Here is a 19,279-nt window from a genome sequence, read left to right as displayed (position 1 = left end):
CTCAATTGTGCTGTCAATTATTTTCTATCGCTCTCTCTCTCTCTCTGCACTAAATTTCAGTGCCGTGGTTGGATAGTGCAGATTAATGGGGAGTATTATTATAATAAGATCCCCTTCTGACATCACAAGGGGAGCCAAATTTCAATTATCTATTTTTTCACATGTTTGAAGAGAATGGTTTTTACTGGGTTGATAGAAGCACTGGGGACCCAATTGTAGCACTTAAACAGATTTTCATGATATGTCCCCTTTAAGTGTACTGTGGGACTCCATCAGGAACGTTTGCCAAGTGCCACAGCGCCCTGGCGTCAAAACGTCGCGGCTCCCCAACACCAAACTAATTACAAATTCTGTTCTTTTGGGGGCAGAGAGGAACCCAGTAACCCTCTGGTTTGCAGTAAAACTTATGTTAAAAACACCAGCATATGATGTAAACATGTAATTTAAAAGTAATGGGTGGGACGTTCTCTTAAACGCTGCTCTGTAATCTATCACGTGACGTCCGTGTTTTATGACACCGGCCTCTATTTCTGCCTCGTGGCACTGGTACGTGAGATGAAGGAGGTGACGTCATGCAATCTGTTCTCCGAGTCGACCGAAGGAATGATCAGAGGCGTTGTAATGCAAGAAGCAATGAGCCCTTACAGTCAAAGCATCATTGTGTTTTTGCAGCTGTTGGGAAATATACAAAATAAGTCTGACTTCTTATATATTTTCTGATGAATGTTCTGCATTAATGCTCGATGTGTTTGTGTGGTGATTACCACAGGGTAATATGTAGCTGATTCAAGAGTTAATCCTCTGGTTTAATTCCCTCCAACATAACTTTATCATACTTAATCATTCAGCAAACTGAGAGTAATAGTTCACCCAAAAATGAAAATTCATTTATTCTTCCTCACATGGTTTTAAACCTCTATGAGTTTTTTACTGATGAACACAAAAGAAGATATTTTGATAAATGATGGTAAACACACAGCTGACGGTACCCATGTAATGTTTTTATTAAGGCATGTTTGTTAAAACTAGTTATATGTCCTAATTAAACTAAGGTCTAGTCCTGGCTTAAGCTAATCCCTGTATGTGAAACCACTCCAAAAGGTTCAGGTTCGAGCAGAGAGGTTTCAAGACAGTTTAGCGATATTGTTATACAAAATAAGGAGTATGATTTCAGTTGGAAGTAAACTGCAGGACAGTCATATAAATGTCAAATAAAGAGCATCTCAGTCTGCCTATTGCAATCCCATCTGATCAGAAGAATTTGATATGACTTTATTAAAAACACTTTTGTGAAACTCTCTATAAAGTGTCTTGTGTGACTTTTTTAATCAGGTTACATCAGAAAAGCCAGCATGTGATGAAATACTTTGTTAAACCACATTCATCACATTTGGATACTAATTCTGGACTTAATTTTGTGTTATAACCCACAGACAAGACTTTAGTCCAAAACTGAGACACGTGTTTGAGCCGTCTCGACTCACAATAACTTGCACTGACATCTTAAAACATGGCAGCAGCACCATGGATTTGTCTCAATATACAAACCAGTAATCATTTTCTAATGTTTATAAAAGATGCTTACACATCTTAACTAAGGCCCCGTCCTGTCTTTAGCTAAGCCTTGTCTGTAAAAGCAGGCCAAAGTGGTCTTTTATTTTATTAATGCTGTAGAAAACCACTCACCACGTATCATATAAACCAAATTCCCTGCAGTCGTGTGATCTTTTCATACGTTATAATCATTGTGTTAGTGTAGTTTTCATGTAAAAGCATCTCTGCTTCATATCTTTCACAGTATTGAATAACCAGTTAATCTAAGGCCTTATGAAATCAGTATTTTTTTCCAAATTCAGTTTTATTCTTAGATTCCGTACTTTCAGTTTTTTTTCTAGATTCTGGTCTTAATGGTTAAATTAAATTACAGTTATCAAAAAGCATCGCTTATCAACTAAAAAAATTAAACAAATACAATTTAACAACTATTTATTAAAGGGGTCATGTGAGATTTTTTTGAGACGTCAACTAAGTCTTTGGTGACCCCAGAGTGCGTATTTGAAGTTTTAGCTCAGAATAGCCCACAAATATTTATTAAAACATCTTAAAATTGACACGTTGTTTGCCTGAGCAAAATCGTGTCATTTTTGGGGTTATCCTTTAAAATGCAAATGAGTAGTGAAATGCAAACACTGATCACCATAATGGTGGTTTGTTGAAATTGTACTTAGTGCTCCATGTTTGTGCACTATTTTTGTACTTAGTATACTAAAAATTCTTCTTTAGTACTAAAGATAATCTTTAGAACATCTAAGTGTACTTCACTGAGCTATTTTGAGACACCATACATATGAACGAAAACGTGCTTAAAATGTATTTAGGTACCAGTTGTAGTAAACTTGAACCCATCTTTGTATGAAAATTGAGTTCAAGTTTAATACAAGTGTTAACTAAATACATTTAATACAGAGATAGTATGTTAAAAGTGCATTTTAGTTCATATTTATGGTGTCTCAAAATAGCACAGTGATGTACACATAGATGATCTTAAGAACATCTTAAAGGGGACAGAGAATGAAAAACCATTTTTACCTTGTCTTTGTTGAATAATGGTAGTCTACCCACATTCACAAACATACAAAAAGTGCTAAACATCTCAGTCTCATAGAAATTCCTCTTTTAGAAATGTCAGCCAGAAAACAGCTCAATCTGAAAAACTGATGCTTATGACATCACAGGCATCTCACTGCCCCTCCACTTTAAATTAATTGGCTACATTTTGAGTGGCAGCAAAGTCAGCCAATCAGTAATGAGATAGCAAGTTAAGCCAGTAGGGGGAGCCAAATAGGTGCAAAACAACTTATTTAAAATTCCCCACCCTAATAGAGCTATCTGAGAGAGGATTTTAGGAAGCTTCTAAGGCATTACAGACCCAAACAAAAAAAAATGTCTACGTCACATCACAGAACAAGGATAAATACTCCGTTCAACAATTCTATGTCACATTTAAGAAGTACTAAAGATGACTTTTTACTTTATTAAGTACAAAATTAGTGTGCGAAAATAAAGCACTAAGTATAGCATGGAAGTGTACTACTTTTTCACCTGGGAGGAATCATTTTTCATGATTTGACCCCTTTAAAAAAAAAGTTTAAATTAAAATTACACATACACCAATTTGAGTAATTTTGCATTTACCGAAATGCAATGTACTACGATCATGCTATTGACAAGCTAATTTTATTTTCTTTAAATCAATACTATATTTATCTTGTTTTACTTTCAGGCATCTATATATACATTTTAATACAAAGTTTGGTTCTAAAATATGTCTATTATGATGTTCTTTTTTATTGTACTACTTGGCTGTATTTTTAGTCATTAAAGCTTGAAACAAACCAACTGCAAATAGATTGATAAATTGAATAGCATCATCAAAAAATTTGATTTATGAAAAATTTAAAGTTCTGGTTTTGGAACAAAACTCTTCATATATTAGTTATGAAACAGTCTGTCATTCATCTATGATTTAACATTAGCAATAAATACAAAGAAAACACTGCACAGTCCTCACTGTATGAATTAAATGTGCAGTGGCAAAAGATGTTCATTTAATAGCAGAAATTTTTGGCATTTAATGAACATTTCTGACACAGAAAGCAGCAGGCTACTGTCACTTTACGACCCAAGACAGACTGCTTTAAGTTTTAATACACTGATAAACATCCAGCTGTGTATATTTACTGAAAACTTCATGCGCGTGTTGACTGCTTTGTGTGCGCTTTATGAGGCCTTATGTCTGAGGAACATACATGAGCTATACACGCTGCTAAATAGATGAAGAGCGATGCGTCGAGCAGATGTGTCCACGTTTTACACATTGCGGAAATCATAGGCACCTATGAATCTACACGTTAAACTTCAGAAGAGTAAAAAACTAAACATGACCAAGTTATAGTATAAAAAGTTTTAATATCATTAAAACCCAAAACAAAAACATTTCAAAACAAACAAAAAAGACATCTCGGCCAATCCCCCAGGAAAAAAAAAAAGTTGAAAACAAGTGTGGGTTTGAGGTAAAAGTTTTAAAATGGAGGCCGTGACCCAACAGCTGGTGCTTCACTGGAACTTCAGGACCTTCATCTGGACTGTTCAACTGCATGAGAGAGAAAGAAGAAATGTCAAACATCTACTTCAACCGTCTGACAGCAGAGAGGAAAATAAACGTCACAGACAACAGCAGCTGGAAACTAATAGATCATCTCTCAATGAATGAAGACCTTCTGAATAACATCCTCCAATTACATACAACTATCTCCTGGCATGACTACAGACATGATCACAATTTCGGTTAGGGTGTGAACGTGGCGGGTTAAATTACTGGTAGAACGCCAAAAAAGATTCCTTGACAAAACAGTTGTTTACTTTTTACACGCACACATTCAGTGTCTGTTATAAACCTCTATATAGGAAAGCAATCTGACTTACTGTAAGTGGAAATGTCAATCTCCTCTGGTAACTCTGCAACATTGACCTCAAACCGGTCCTGCACATCATTGAGGATTTTGGCATCGGTTTCATCAGAAACAAAGGTGACGGCCAAACCCTTTGTACCAAAACGACCTGCACGAGCCACCTGTAAACATGACACGGTTTCAGTAAAAAGTCTATATACTGAGCAGCAGTTAAGACTTCTCGTGTTTTTACCCTGTGCAGATATGTGTCCGAGTCCTCAGGCATGTCGTAGTTAAAGACGATGTTGACCCTCTCAATGTCCATTCCTCGCCCAAACAGATTTGTGGCCACTAGAATTCGCCTCTGAAAGTCTTTGAACTGCTGATATCGTGACAACCTGCAAACAGAAGATATTAATTCATCTAGCACATGAAGCCTGAGGTGTAATGTGTTAATGTGCATGGAAAAGAGCTCACCTCTCCTCCTGTGCCATTCCTCTGTGGATGGCGATGGCTGGGAAATTCTGCTCTACCAGTAACTGTGAGAGAGCAACACAGCGCTGCACAGACTTCACAAATATCACCACCTGCAGGCACATACAAGCGTTACAACCATCACACAACCACATTCATCATGAAGGTAAAAAAACCTCACAACCTGATATGCATAAACATCAGGGTTTCCCGCAGCACTTTGCAGTTCGGGCAGCCCGCCTAAGCTGGGAAACCTTACCGCCTTAACTAGGTTGTCCCAAAAAATAATTTTTGCTGCACAAAAGGCCATCAAGTGCATCTTGGAGAATAGCGATTTTATTTTAAGTTTAATTTGAGTGTTTTTAATACAAATATTTTCCTTTTGATCACGAAAACCCACACCCCACCCATCCAGCCAACAAATTTTCTGCAGGAAAACCCTGAACATACTTCACTCCTAACACAAGACAGTGAAGAAACTAAACCCTCACCTGGTTGAACTCCAGGACATCGAGCAGATCAAAGAGTTTGCGGTTCTTCTCGCTGTCCTTCAGTTTGCAGTAGTACTGCTGGAGACCGTGAAGAGTCAGTTTTGTCTCGTCGTCCACAAACACCTCCATTGGCTGAGAACACAAATAACATAAGAGGGTCTTTAAACATCAGATAGTCACACACCAGCACTAATAAACTAAATACTAAAACATCAACCTCTACCATGCATGAAGGGCTACATCATCTAATGATGAGTTCAGACTGCACGATTTTAGCCCTGATTTTGACTCGCCGACAGATTTTGAGAAATTGCAGACTTATGCCCGAAATCACAGGCAAATCGATGCTTGTGCACGCGAGTGACAATTACACAGTTTGAATTATAAAAGACGCGTTCGTGAGATATCAAATCATGCCGTGTTTTTTGACTAACATCAGCGATGACCTACAACCAACATACAGGGCAGCTGGAAGTTCAGGGAGGAGTCTCAAAACATTTCCTCCTTCATAATCTTCATTTCTTTTTTCTGCTGCAAATGAGCACACATGCAATTTGTATGGTAAGCTTCTTGCGAGCTACAATTTTTAATAATCGGTACCTCCAGAAAAATGCGATTGTGCGATCGCGCGATATATTGCATAATCAGCTAAAGTCCGCATTTTTACATATTTCCGCACACAAAATATGCGGGGCTTGCATGATTTCATAATCTCTGCATTTTCGTAGCAAAAAGTCACATATATTATTAGTAGAAAGTTGAAAAGTGTTGCGTTTACTTCCCAAAAGCGCAGCCGTGTCCTCTATTGCCATGGGAACGTTATGAAGTGACGTGATTATGTGACGTGAACATCACTGCAGCTTTTTCAAGTTCTGCAATTTTCGCATAAATTGCAAAAATATCCTGCATATTCCATCGCATTTTTTAAGAAAACGTGCCGCAAAATCAAGGATTTTTGCCCGCAATCACAAAAAAACTCCGCGTTTTTCTGGAAGGACTGAATAATCCCAGTCCCACGTCAGAACTCCGGTCTTGAACGCGTGACCTCGTATTGTTTGCTTCACGGCACTTCTCGCGTGCGTTTGGTTGTGAGACGTAGTTTGCGAAGTGGGACAAAGTAATCGGCGATTCTTCTTACGTTACAGTCATGCAGTATGACAACCCCTGTCGCCAATCCATCATGCAGTCTGAAACAGCAGCGACTGAAGCTACACCAGATAATCACGCAGTGTGAAACCACAGGCGACCCGAGTAGTTTGAAAATCATGCAGTCTGAACTCGGCATAAAGGATGTCACCGAGTATATGAAAAACCATCCTTGAGTTGTGACTTGACAATTGACAAACGCTAAACTCAGATGATGAACTTTGAGAACATGAGATGTCTTGATAGCAGATTAGATGAGGATTATCACAACAAGACAGTGATTTACTCACATCCTGCATGAACTTGCGGCAGACGGGTCGAATCTCTTTACTGAGGGTGGCGCTGAACATCATACACTGTTTCTCATGAGGGGTCAGTCTGAAGATATCCTGAACGTCACGTCTCATATCTGAGAGAAAAAGAAAAAACTTCAAGCAGCAGTTCTCAGATTTAAACCATCACAACAACACATTGATTCACATCACTGACCCAACTGCTCCAGCATCTTGTCGCACTCATCCAGAACAAAGTGCTTAACGTTCTTTAGGTTAAGGGTCTTGTTTCGGACCAGGGCGAGGATTCGGCCGGGCGTGCCTACCACGATGTGCGGGCAGCTCTTCTTCAGGACCTCTTCGTCAATCTTTATGGACATTCCACCGAAGAACACGGCCACCTTTACTGTGGGCATGTATTTGGAGAAGCGCTCGTACTCCTTGCTGATCTGAAAGGCCAGTTCACGGGTGTGACACATGACCAGGACAGATACCTAAACAAAACACACATTCAGCACAGAGTTGAATATAAATGAAACAGACGGTTTAGATTGAAGAATACAGTCAGATAATTCTTCAACACAGCTATGGATAAAAAAAGGATCAGATTTTTTGCATTGTGATTGCGCAATCTAACACTATTCAGTTCTCAAAGGCAAATCTCCTTACTGTAATAACACATTTTCCTATGTTATATAAGACAGGACAACACCTCAATCTGACTCTGTAATTACATGAGAAGGTCTGCAGAACCTATATATAATTTAGGACCTTGCAGATTTCACAAATGTAAAACGTTTAAAGACTGACCTGTCCGTCCACAGGCTCGATCTGCTGTAGGGTAGCGAGCACAAACACAGCCGTCTTTCCCATACCAGACTTAGCCTGACACAAGATGTCCATGCCGAGGATGGCCTGTGGGATGCACTCGTGCTGCACTGAAAACAAAGTGACACTTTAATACACACACTCGTGATTTCAACAAACAAAAAAATAAATAGGAAGGTGCGATAACAACCCATTTCTTACTAGTGTATATCATTTGATGCTGGTGATAAGCTAATATATTGCAGAGGCCGTTACATCGGCTGAATTTTGGATTTTCTTTTATCGCTATGTTGTGTCACAAACACACAACCACGCTAGTTCAACACACTTACTCAAACAATACCATGAGACGTCAGATCCACATTAATATGTTTTAAGTACTTTAAAGGCGGAGTGCACAATGTTTGAAAAACGCTTTGGAAAAGGAGACGGGCTGACTACCAAAACACACTTATAGCCAATCAGCAGTAAGGAGCGTGTCTACCAAACAACAACCTTGCCCGGTTGCGTATGTGTGGGGCAGGTCTTTTAAAAGAAGGTCCAGATTCTATTGGGGTAGGGGCGTGTTCGTTTAGGTGATTTCAAATATCAACATTGGCTTTCAAACATTGTGCACTCCGCCTTTAAAAGCGGAAGTTTATAAATGTTATGCACAACAAATGTTTATGTAGCATCACCAATATTCTGTTCGTCTCTTATTTACGGTAATAACATTTGTGTTAAGAAACCTGTATGGCCGATATATCACTATCGGCAGTAAAACAACAACAACAACAACAACAACGAAGCATGAATTAAATTTCTAACAACACGATGCCTTGCAGGGCTCCAGACTGCCACCAAATGGGGGCATTTTGCTACCAAAATTTGAGAGTGTGCCACTGAATTTTACATCCAGTTGCACATGTGCAACCAGTAAATTTGACCTTTTTTTGTGATGTGACTCTGAATTTGAAAACAGCATATTGTACTTTCTGCATCTATCATTAAAGTATTTATTAGTAATACAGTGGAAATTTGTAGAAATGTGAATATTTGGATAGCATGTTGATTTACAGTGTGTGCCCCTAAATTTTCTGGTTGCGCCCCTAAAATTTTCAGTTGGGGGCCACTGTGCTCCTTGTGAAAAAAGTTAGTCTGGAGCCCTGCCTTGATGCCACACAAAATATCAATATGAAGGACCTTTATTTTGACACTCTACATGTCCTCATTCCCTGACACATTTTTGCCAAAGCGTGCATGGTTGTTTGTTTTCATGCGCTAGTGTCAGCAAGTGAATGCAATGCAGCAAAAGGTCGCAGAAGCGAAAACGCAGTGAAAGATACAGAAGACGACGTGACTTCTATCAAAAGCAAATTATGGGTTTGAAAATTGGATTAGACAAACGAAACCTTTGGCAATACCAGCTAAAACACTAAAGATTTTGACTGTTGCCATCATAAGCTAGATTTCATCTGACATTTCCCCCCTCTTTTTTAAGTATTTTTTTCTCTTTGTTGTAAATGTCCCAACTGCCTTTTTTTTAAAGAGTTTAATAAAATCTTGGTTATATATTTTGGTTGCATTCACGAGTTATTAAAAATGTAACCGCTTAACTAGGCATGTAATATTAAAGTATCGATAAATTAATGTTATCGTAATTGCATCAAAAAAAAGTTTGATGTATCAGCAAATGATGCATTGTTGTAGGGTTGTGCAATTAATTGCCAATCAATTTCTGTACATTTAAATCGCAAAAACTCGATAATCAAGGTAATTCGATTCTTTTTGTTTTACTGTTATAAATCCAGCGCATCATAAGCAGCTGCGCCTCCCTCTCTCATGCATGTGCCCTCACATATGTCCGAACACAAAGTAGCAATCCTTGTGTATTTGTTAAGTTTTATATCGTAGTGAACCGTCCGATTAACACGCTCATCTCTTACCCTCAGACGGATGCTCAAAACCACAGTCGACGATGGCTCGCAGTAACTCTGGTTTGAGCAGGAAGTCTCTGAAGCCGGAGCTGTGAATGGAGACGTAGGAGCCCTTCACGTCCTTCTTGCCCACTGGGGCTGTGCTCTCTGGGGCTCCCTGAGGTTCCTCTTCCTCTTCGTAATCCAACAGCTCGTTGTCAACATCATTCTCAGCCATGCTGGAGATCAGAAAATCAGATGCATTAGAACAACAGCAACACAACGAAACGTCTCAAAATTAGTACGAGGTGAACAACATGAACCTTGTGACGTCACACATACGTAATGAAAATCTGAGGTTTATTTCACTGAAACTCTAAACAATAATACTTGTAAAACATACAATGTTTGTACCATGGTATAGTTAGTAGTATACCTGGAGTAAGAACGATACTAAATTTACCATGAACCCAAAAAACAGCGGTGTGAGGGATTAGAGTCATAATGCCATACGGACCGCCCCCCACCGGCTTTACACAGGCCTACATGTAATATATGCCACCACTGAATCAAATCACTGAAAATAATGACTATTAGAAATATTTCACAAAACTAGACGACATTTCGTGTTGTTAAACGGTTATAGTTGTATTGCTTATCAAAAGTTAAATTCATGTTACAGAACTAACGTTAACATTACTGAATCATTCTCATCTGATGCGTGCGTATAATAGACGATAGAGCAGCGTTTAAATCAAATTAACCGAGAGAATAAACCCAACTCTACACATAATGTTTATAACTTTACACAACACAAAGTTTACCGGGCACCGATCACACTATAAAAAGCGAAACGTGGTAATAAACGGAAGACGACACGAACGCGCGCGCTGTTGTTAGCACGCCATGCTAACAGGCTAACGACACAAAACAACTGCTCATCTTCAATTAAATTTACGAATAAACCGAAGTTTAATAAAAACCACATAAAACAATACACAAAATAATAAATAATAACAACAAAGTATGTTTATAAATTAAGATTTAAATACGAATTAGCGGTTACCTTCAGGTTACGGCGCACTTCAGATGTGAATACACGATCGCTCAAACCACACACGCGCCAGGCCGCAGTTTATACTTCCGTCCGGAAGTCCCGCCTACCGAATAACCCCCACGATCATTGGCCTGCGTGAACGTCAATTCAAAATATATTATATGTACAAGCGGCGTGATTGGACGTTAGAGCAGTTATTGTGACGTGTGCTGTTGGGCGGGACTTAACAGATGTTAAATTGGAGATGACTTCAGTGTTTATTTAACACGAAACTCTTTATTTATAAACATCATTTCTCACCACACAATGTTTTTATTTGGAGAAAAAAAGTGTGATGTGAACCAATTGTTTTATAATGATGGTAATTTATTTACTTATTCTGATTTTAGTAGTGATGTGAGAAATGAAGCTTTTCGAAGCTTCGAATCAATTGAACCAATTGCTTCGAAAATTGATTCAGTTTTCCGAAGCAGTTCGAAACACCACACACGCTGGCGACCCCTGCTGGTCAAAATAGTGTAAAAGCAGATATGCCCAAACATTTTACACTTTTTTTAACAAAATAATAGCAAGATTTGTATTAAAATATGTTTAAAAAATGATTTAACTTAATTAAGACATAGTTAAAAGTTTATTATGTGTTTTTAGTTTAATTTAGGGCAAACAAATGAATAAAACTAACTACCCTTTTATTTATGCATATTTTTGTCATTAAATCTGTCTATAGACAAAAAGTAGACAAAATGGCAGTGTTATTAGTCAGAAGGATAAATGTTTTATGAACTTTCATAATAGTGGTGAACCATCGGATTTTCGAAACGTTTCGAAACAGTTATGACGTAATGAAGCCTCGTTTGCTAAAATCACGTGACTTGGGCCAGTTTGAAACAAGCTCCGAACCAATGATTCGAAACAAAAGATTCGTAAATGTTTCGAAGCCTCATGAAGCAGTGCTTCGAAAACGACCATCACTAGATTTTAGCTTAAAATATCAGTCCTCAATATCTAGGAAAGAATTTAATATAGTTTTTATCTCTTTGGAAATGTGTATGCTCTTCAAAAAATAATAATAGCGGCTCAATGATTTTTATCCCCCACTCGAATCCACTATGATTGGTTCTGTTTGTTTCTCTACAGAATTACATCATTATTTTGTAATAATATTTCTTATGATATTTAGCGGGCATACATCTGGTCACTCCCTCAGAAATGTTTCTTGACAAATAAAGTTAAAGAAATATTTTATAAAAAAATCCTCAGATTTTATCCCGTCAAGCACTTTTTACAGAAATTTAAAAATGACGTTGATACATCCTGCTCCTTTTGTTTCTTTTGAGAGTTCATCTGTTTTGGGATTTAATTAAGTCTTTCTGAAGTGATGGTGAATTATTAATTGTCCAAAATATTATTCTAACATTTTCTTTAACTTATAGAAACATTATTTTTGGATTTTATGTTAATAACAAGATTTTAACCAATGCAATCTTCTGTATAAATCTTTTTTATTCATCGGAAAGTTTTATAACCATTAATATACAAAAAGTAAACCTCCTTTTTATGTCTTCATACAAGAACTGAATTTATACTTGGATACAATTTTAATGTCTGTCAATAAGAAAGTTATTAAAACTATTAAAATGTATGACATATATAGTATTCTACTTTAATATGCTTGTAAACTTATTTTATGCCTCCCCTCCTTTGATTTCTTCCCTTTTATTTCTTTTTTCCAGTTTTTCTTATGATCTTAAAAGTGGTCTCCATTTATATTTCTTGTGCTTTTATATGATAGTTTTTTTTGTAAATGATTGAACCACACTTTGTCTTGATACTTGGAATGTTATTATGGCAATAAAAAAAATTAAACACAAAAGTCATAAATTTGACAAGTGTGGTCTTGCTGAAACGATTAAGCATGTATTAGTAATGTGAGGCGTATGTAAGAGAAAGACTTCTCGAGCTTAAAATGCTTTGGGAATTAACGATTTAACTATTTGGATATGTTACGTCAGTTTAAAATCTATCAAGAATTATTTAATTTTTTTTAAAGATACTAATTTGATGAACAGCATGTCACTTTTCTATCATATTGTGCTCCAACCTCCAATCCAGTAGGTGGCGGGAACGAGTGACTGTAAACAAATCTGACAGCTGTATAAGGTAAACTTTAAAATATATTTACTTCATTCAAATCAGAGATCATTTAATATTTTCCTTAATATTTTGCCTTACCTTAAAATTTTACATACCAAAAATAAAAACTTAGATATTTGTAATCAAGGAGGAAGCAGGAGCACCATTGACTTCCATAGTAGGAAGAAGATACATACTATACAAGTCAATAGTGCTCCAAAACTTTTTGGTTACAAGCATTGCTCAAAATATCTATCTTTGTGCTCATCAAAACACAGAAATTTAAACAATTTGAGGGTCAGTAAATGAGAATGGTGTAACCTATTCCTTTAAGTAAAAATACTTTTATTATATATTTAAGTAATTAATGTCTTTTTAAGAGATACATTATCAATACAGGTTATTATATTTCTCCCTCACACAGAAAAAACTTTTCTTACGACAGCATAACATCCACATCAGTCATCAGAACACAACGGTGTGTCTACTATATGGATACTTTACTTTTATTTTAGTAATATTAGTTATAATGCTGTTTATAAGGAAATTCCAGACTTCAGAGAGGCTTTATATTCGAGACTCCTGCGCCGAGTAGAAGCTCCACTGTGCAGTGGAAAAGTTAGGAAAGCAGTCGGAATTTGGCCGGGATGGAGATTCGGAGAAAGGGCAGGTCACAGATCCCGGCTGTAGTAGTAAGTCTCTGATCTGTCGAGGCAAAGTGTGCATCATCACGTTTTCCACCAGTAAACCCCCTCCACGAAGCCCAAAGCAGCTCCCCAACTCGACCGGCAGCTCGTCCAGACAGTTGCCCCGTATATCCAGACGAGAGAGTTTACTCAGAATTCCCACGTCAGAGGGCAAGAAGCCTATCGAGTTATTCGCCACGTTCAAAATGCGGAGTTCAGCGCAGCTATGAAACAGCTCCTCTGGTAGATGTTTGAGTTGGTTTCCAGTGAGATCTAGTTCAGTGAGGAGCTTCAGGGATCCCACGTGTGCCGGCATCTCCTCCAAGAGGTTTCCAGCGAGCAGAAGACGTCGTAATCTATGCAGGGTGAAGAGAGCTGGTGGAAGGTTCTCCAGATGGTTGTGCGACAGATCCAGGATCTCCAATGAGCGCAGAACTGCGACGCTAGGAGGCAGAGACAACACGTGATTGTGTGCCAGCCGCAGGCAGGACAGATGATGTAGATGTTGGAGTCCCAGGAGCTCTTCTAGAGTACGCAGACTGTTGTGTTGCATGTCCAAACTGCGCAGACCTGTCAGCGCCAACAGGGCGGATGGCAGGCGTTCCAGCTGGCAGTCCTGTAGCAGCACTTCTGCGAGTCCGGTCAGACGCTTCAGTCCGGTCAACACCAGCAGCCTGGTTCCCTCGTTACGTATCTCCAGTCTTACCAAGCTCTCCGACAGCTCACTCAGCTCCTTGGGGATTTTCTGCAGCGTCCCGCACAGCACCAGGACGCGCAGGTGATGCAGCTGACGCAGGCTGCTGAGGGCCCAGCCGCGTCCCGTGTCACCCTCACCGCTCAGGTTGCCAGTCAGGTGAAGCTCTCGCAGGTTGTGGAGCGAGTACATCCAGACCGGGATCTCGGTGGGTTTGGTGAAGGTGAGATGCAGCGTCTCCAGGTGTTCCTGCAGGTGTTGCAGTGCTTCAGGCTCCACTGCTGCAGAGCAGTTATACAGATGCATCTCACTGATGGAAGATGAAATTTAACTTTCCCATTTCATGATAAAACACTTAAAAACGGATTTAAAAAAAAAATGCGTACCTTAGTGCAGTCATGTTGGTTATTTGTGCTGTGAGTTTGGCCTCTCCAATGAGCTCTAACTTCAGCACATGCAGTTGGTTGAGAGAGAAAAGAGCTGCTGGTAGATGTGGAAGAGCCACCAGCTGAAGCACAGAGCGACCTCGCTGATCACAGGTGATCAATGACCGCAGACGTTCAGCTCCCCATAGACGCTCCACACTTTCCTTCAGCAGATGATTCTCACAGACCGGCGACAGGAATACAGAGAGACGCTGAGCCAGCAGAGGGGCGTATTGATCGGCCATGTGTAGCAGAAAGGCCAAGTCATTGTGAAGCTCCGGTACATCAAACACGAATCCCGTCTCATGCTGGCTCTGGAATGAATACTCTCTCAACGACCTGTGAATCTCAAAATAAAACACTTTAGATTTTTAGATACTTTCTGAATTATAACTTACATTATTATAATGGGTAAAATGAGAAAACCCAGCTAAAGTATTTTTTTGTGATTTACTTTTTTTTACATACATAAAGTAGAATGCATTCATAGCAATAGGCTCCGGGGCGGATCCGTACCAGGTCCGTTTCCGCAGTTGGCAGTTCTGGTCTGGATCCGTTGCATATCCGCCCCGGAGTTTATTGCTATGATTAATAACATACTTCTGAGAGATCCACAGCAGGGTGTAGATGGCGAGCACACCGAACAGAACGAGCAGTGAGATGTAGGCCTGCATGAGTTGACGCAGGTGAGAGGAGAGCAAACGGCTGCACTGGAAGACGCTGTAACCGGTCAGCGCATCAGACTGCGGTCTGCAGATGAAACTGAATGAGATGGAGTCCAGCAGTGGAGTTGTGTAGATCATGATCACAATGAACATCAGAACTTTAAACACAGTCTGTGCAGTGTACACCTGTCATCAACAGATAAACAACACATTCATGCTCGTACAATTCTTTAGACACACTGATAAAAAAATCAATTGTAAAAATGAAATACACTTTAAGTCATTTTGGATGAAAGTATCTGCTGAATGTGTGCATGCTCATGCATGTATACGCAGTCACCATGGTTGTAACGGTACATTCACACGTGGCGTCAGCGCTATCGCTTTTAATTTACTTTGAATGGGTGACATCATGCATTGCCAAACTGAATTGTAGATCTGTCTGCGGCCCTGTCCCAAATGGCACAATCCGGACTTGTGGACCTCACTTCCACACTTTGATGCCATCATGTAGTGCAGACCTTAAGGACCCTTGACGCAAGTTCAAGAGGGCACACCAGAGTCCTATTTTGGGACAAACTCGAGCGTCATGCCGGAAATAGGAAGATAATTTTCCCATCAGTGTGAACTCCTCCCTTCCGTCGCCTAACTGATAGCTCTTTCGCAAGGACTTCTGGGCTGGTAAAGTGCTTGAAGCCTGCTGCAGTGCGGGCTTCGCCGAAGACCACATCAAGGGTTCAAAAGAGGCGCTGATGAGCACACTTCGGAGCATAAAAATTATAGATGGGACACCCTACGGACTTGTAGATTAAGCGAGCATGCGCAATTTAAGGCCACGAGACCAAAAGTCCACATGAAGTGCGCCATTTGGGACAGGGCCTATGTCACGTCACTGTTGCAGAAGTTGAACATTTCTCAACTTTCCAAGAGCCAACATGTGCATCAGCCAATCAGAATGCCTTATGCATATAACCTAGTGCAGAGCCAGCCAATTACATTTATGGCAGATTGGAGAACAGAGGAACATGCAGCCCCTGTGATTGGCAATTGTCACTATGACGATCACGCTTCAGACACGCCCTCCGCCAAGCACGTGGTGTCAGCATTAAAGCTTGACAGGAGGGCATGTTTGAAGCGTGGCCAACATCCAATCACAGTGGCCGCTACACATGCTCTGGTCTTCCATAAACGTAATTGGCTTGCTCTGCCTAGGTTATTTGCGCGGCGCCGGCGGAAAAGTGAATAGGAAGCGTTAACGCTTGGTATGAATGTACCATGAGTGTGCTGCTATTTGGTTGCTAGGGTGTTATGGGTCATTACCAAAACCTTGGATAGACAGCTCATTGTCCGCTGGATCCTACGTCTACAAATCCACAATTACTTATGGCATGAATAGTCTATTGCTTTACAGTTGCTAGGGTGCTTTGAGTGGTTGCTATGGTGTTTTTAGTGAATGACTGGGTGTGAATTCAATATTAAAGTGTAATGATTTAATCGTCACCTTAAAGACAACATCTGAGCTTTCACAATGCGCGCGGAATCTGCGCACTCTTTCGAACAGCGCTCGCGTCTGCTCGCGGTCTTTACGATCTAATAGAGCTGCAGATCGAGAAGCCTCCGGCGGCATCTTGCGCTCCACCGGCGACTGACCGGAGTGCGAGGAGCAGTGGAATCCTGTGGGGGGAGACGAGGACATTTGATTGGCAGTGGATGCGCAATCGGCCCCCACCAGCAGGGGGCTGTCAACTCCAGAGTCCATGCTCCACTTGCGTGTTTTGGATGAAGATGTCGCTTGACGTTTGGGTTGCACCGTCTGTTCCGTCTCTGAGAAACGGTTCTGGGCTGCATCCAGCTGGACTGTGTAGGACAGAGCTCGAGTCGTCCAGGGCGAATCGCAACACCTGTCGAGAACGGACAGAAAGTGCTCGATTCGGGCTGACGTTAAAGGAAAATGAAACCAGAAGCAGCCGCTGGACAGCAGCACTAAAGTGTTAAGCAGCGTCACGTACGGCAAGAGCCGCGAGCCCCAGGATAACCCCTCGTGATAGCACATGTGACCGACGTAGATGTATTGTTTATAGTCCAGGTTGGTCCGTCGACCCTTCGGCAGGCTCGTAAAGAGCGGGTCGTACCCGGACTCCGTAGAGGAGCTGGAGTTACCGTGTACGGGAACGCACACAAGCCCGTCACGTGACAGCAGCAGCGTGCACGCAATGATGCACACCATCAGCATCAGAACCAGCAAGTGATCCATGAACACCTCCGGCCACGGCTTCAGTATCTTAGAAGTGCTCTGTCGCTCACCCACTGAACACAGCTCAGAGAGAGAAAACATCACCTGCCATCAACCAGAGAAGATAAATATATCACATCAGATTTATCTCAACTTTACTGAAACACAAGCTGTTCACCACAGTAAAACACAAAACTAATGCACTGAAGCTCATTTTGATCAACTTAATCAACTTAATAAAGTTATGGTTATTTAAAATTGCAACCCAATAAAACATGATGTTTTCCACATTCGGTTTTAGTCAAAACTTTGAGAAACTAATGGGTGAATACAGAACAAATATTGTAAACATTCAATAATCCGATCTGTTACATTAAAAATATTTTATAATGTACTTACTCGGATTTAAGGAGACGCTTTTATAAAATGCTTTCAACTCCAGAGTCTTGCATTGAAGTCCGGTTTAGGCCGGTTTATTCAACAACACATCAATAACTTTACACCGTTTCCAGAAAAGAGAGAGAGAGAGAGAGAGAGAACAAGAGAAAGAGACCCTCACGTAGCTTTGGGATCACCATGACAACCGCACACAATAACCGCATTCACATCACATAACAGCACTGCGTTCATTTTCAATATACAGACATTTTATTATTTTTATTTTATAGACAACCAATCAGATTTACGTCATTGTTTAAATAAAGGCAATTTCTGGGTTTTTCGTGAGGTAAAAACAAATTAAGGATTTAATTACATATGGCAATAAAAATCTTGAATCTTGACTGCATTTTTCATCAATGCCACATCCACAATAAATCTGATATAGATTTTAAAGTTCCCCATTAGTTAATAAACTACACACCTTGTATTTTAAGTTGAGTTCGCTGCTCTGTGCTGTTGCTCCTGAATGAAGCCGATTAACTTTGTAAAGGCGCGAAATAACGCAAACTAAAAGACGCGCAAAGAAGCCCGCCACAGCTATGTGACCAAACAACTTTGAGGCAAGGGAGAAATGTTTCTAAACATTAAACACATATTTTTGGCCACGTTTGCAGTAAAGTTTTACTACTTACACGGTTATTCAAATTATTTACGATTATATAAATAATTTATAATACACGTGTATGACATTTAATGACATTTTATGAACTGATTGATACAGCTAAATGTGTGTGTGTAATGCGGCTGACCAGCAGGTGTCACTATTTACTCGACTTGAAATGAAATCTGCTGCATGGCTTTTACTAAAACTGATTTATCCTAATTCCTCTATGATTTACAGACTTTTGCACCTGAGCACAAAAACACCACAAAATATTTTATAAATGTTAAGTGGTTGAAACATAGACCCCTTAATATTTGCTTCATTGATCCATATCAAATGAATAGGAAATCCCATACGACAAAAAAATGATCTGGCAAAAAATATATTTTAAATATATGCTAAATAAATTTTGTAGTAAGAAAAGTTCAATTAAAAATATTTTTGAATTTGTAAATATATTTAGTTTTTACCTTCATATATCAACATATATTTCTAAATGTATTTAAGAAACTTCTAATGTATTCTAAAAATGTATTCTTTGCCAAAATATATTTTAAATGCATGCTAAATACAAGTTAATTTTATACAGTATATTGTTGAAATTGTAAATATATTTAATTTGAACCTTTTTTAAAACACCTTTTTACAGGTGACATAAAGTTTTTCTTCCAATGCAACGTGAATATATTTCCTTGAATTGAAATATATGGAGGGTTAAATATATTTGTAATGCTTTAAATGTATTTACTTTTAAAATATATTTTAAAATACAAAAAACGGCCAA

General features: G+C 39.4%; 2 protein-coding genes across 5 annotated transcripts; both read right to left on the bottom strand.

The window, feature by feature from the left end:
* Positions 1-3,949: 3,949 nt before the first annotated feature.
* On the bottom strand, positions 3,950-10,765 carry ddx39ab (DEAD (Asp-Glu-Ala-Asp) box polypeptide 39Ab). Its single transcript, XM_055195064.2, has 10 exons — positions 10,624-10,765; positions 9,588-9,796; positions 7,645-7,772; positions 7,052-7,328; positions 6,853-6,971; positions 5,417-5,548; positions 4,929-5,038; positions 4,705-4,849; positions 4,486-4,633; positions 3,950-4,153 (listed from the first exon to the last, which is right to left on the bottom strand). Exons 2-10 carry the CDS (start codon positions 9,793-9,795, stop codon positions 4,137-4,139), a joined length of 1,284 nt encoding a protein of 427 aa, XP_055051039.1. The 5' UTR covers position 9,796; positions 10,624-10,765; the 3' UTR covers positions 3,950-4,136.
* A 2,467-nt stretch (positions 10,766-13,232) lies between these two features.
* Positions 13,233-18,564, bottom strand: LOC129436807 (volume-regulated anion channel subunit LRRC8D). Of its 4 annotated transcripts, none has more exons than XM_055195061.2 (6): positions 18,313-18,563; positions 17,850-17,945; positions 16,719-17,555; positions 15,069-15,403; positions 14,514-14,891; positions 13,233-14,437 (listed from the first exon to the last, which is right to left on the bottom strand). In XM_055195061.2, the coding sequence occupies exons 3-6, from the start codon at positions 17,550-17,552 to the stop codon at positions 13,315-13,317; spliced, it is 2,670 nt and encodes an 889-aa protein (XP_055051036.2). In that variant the 5' UTR covers positions 17,553-17,555; positions 17,850-17,945; positions 18,313-18,563; the 3' UTR covers positions 13,233-13,314. The 4 variants fall into 4 exon arrangements, with proteins under 4 accessions (XP_055051036.2, XP_055051038.2, XP_073713926.1 ...); XM_055195063.2 differs by lacking the exon at positions 18,313-18,563 and having other exon boundaries at positions 16,719-17,118; positions 17,227-17,555; positions 17,850-18,245; XM_073857825.1 differs by lacking the exon at positions 17,850-17,945 and having other exon boundaries at positions 18,313-18,564.
* Between the last annotated feature and the right edge of the window lie 715 nt (positions 18,565-19,279).

Source organism: Misgurnus anguillicaudatus, chromosome 19 (assembly GCF_027580225.2).
Source record: "Misgurnus anguillicaudatus chromosome 19, ASM2758022v2, whole genome shotgun sequence".
Classification (NCBI taxonomy): Eukaryota; Metazoa; Chordata; class Actinopteri; order Cypriniformes; family Cobitidae; genus Misgurnus; species Misgurnus anguillicaudatus.
This window is presented reverse-complemented; position numbering and strand designations above follow the sequence as displayed.

What these genes read in the sequence shown, in the direction of transcription:
- ddx39ab (XM_055195064.2), bottom strand. Translation starts at nt 9,795, where the DNA reads ATGGCTGAGAATGATGTTGACAACGAGCTGTTGGATTACGAAGAGGAA. An exon ending in TCGAGCCTGTGGACGGACAG is followed by an intron (nt 7,329 to 7,644) that starts GTCAGTCTTTAA and finishes TGTTTTGTTTAG; the next exon opens with GTATCTGTCCTGGTCATGTG. An exon ending in GCCGCAAGTTCATGCAGGAT is followed by an intron (nt 5,549 to 6,852) that starts GTGAGTAAATCA and finishes TTGTGTTCTCAG; the next exon opens with CCAATGGAGGTGTTTGTGGA.
- LOC129436807 (XM_073857825.1), bottom strand. Translation starts at nt 17,552, where the DNA reads ATGTTTTCTCTCTCTGAGCTGTGTTCAGTGGGTGAGCGACAGAGCACT. An exon ending in CAACTGCGGAAACGGACCTG is followed by an intron (nt 14,892 to 15,068) that starts GTACGGATCCGC and finishes TGAGATTCACAG; the next exon opens with GTCGTTGAGAGAGTATTCAT. An exon ending in ACCAACATGACTGCACTAAG is followed by an intron (nt 14,438 to 14,513) that starts GTACGCATTTTT and finishes ATCTTCCATCAG; the next exon opens with TGAGATGCATCTGTATAACT.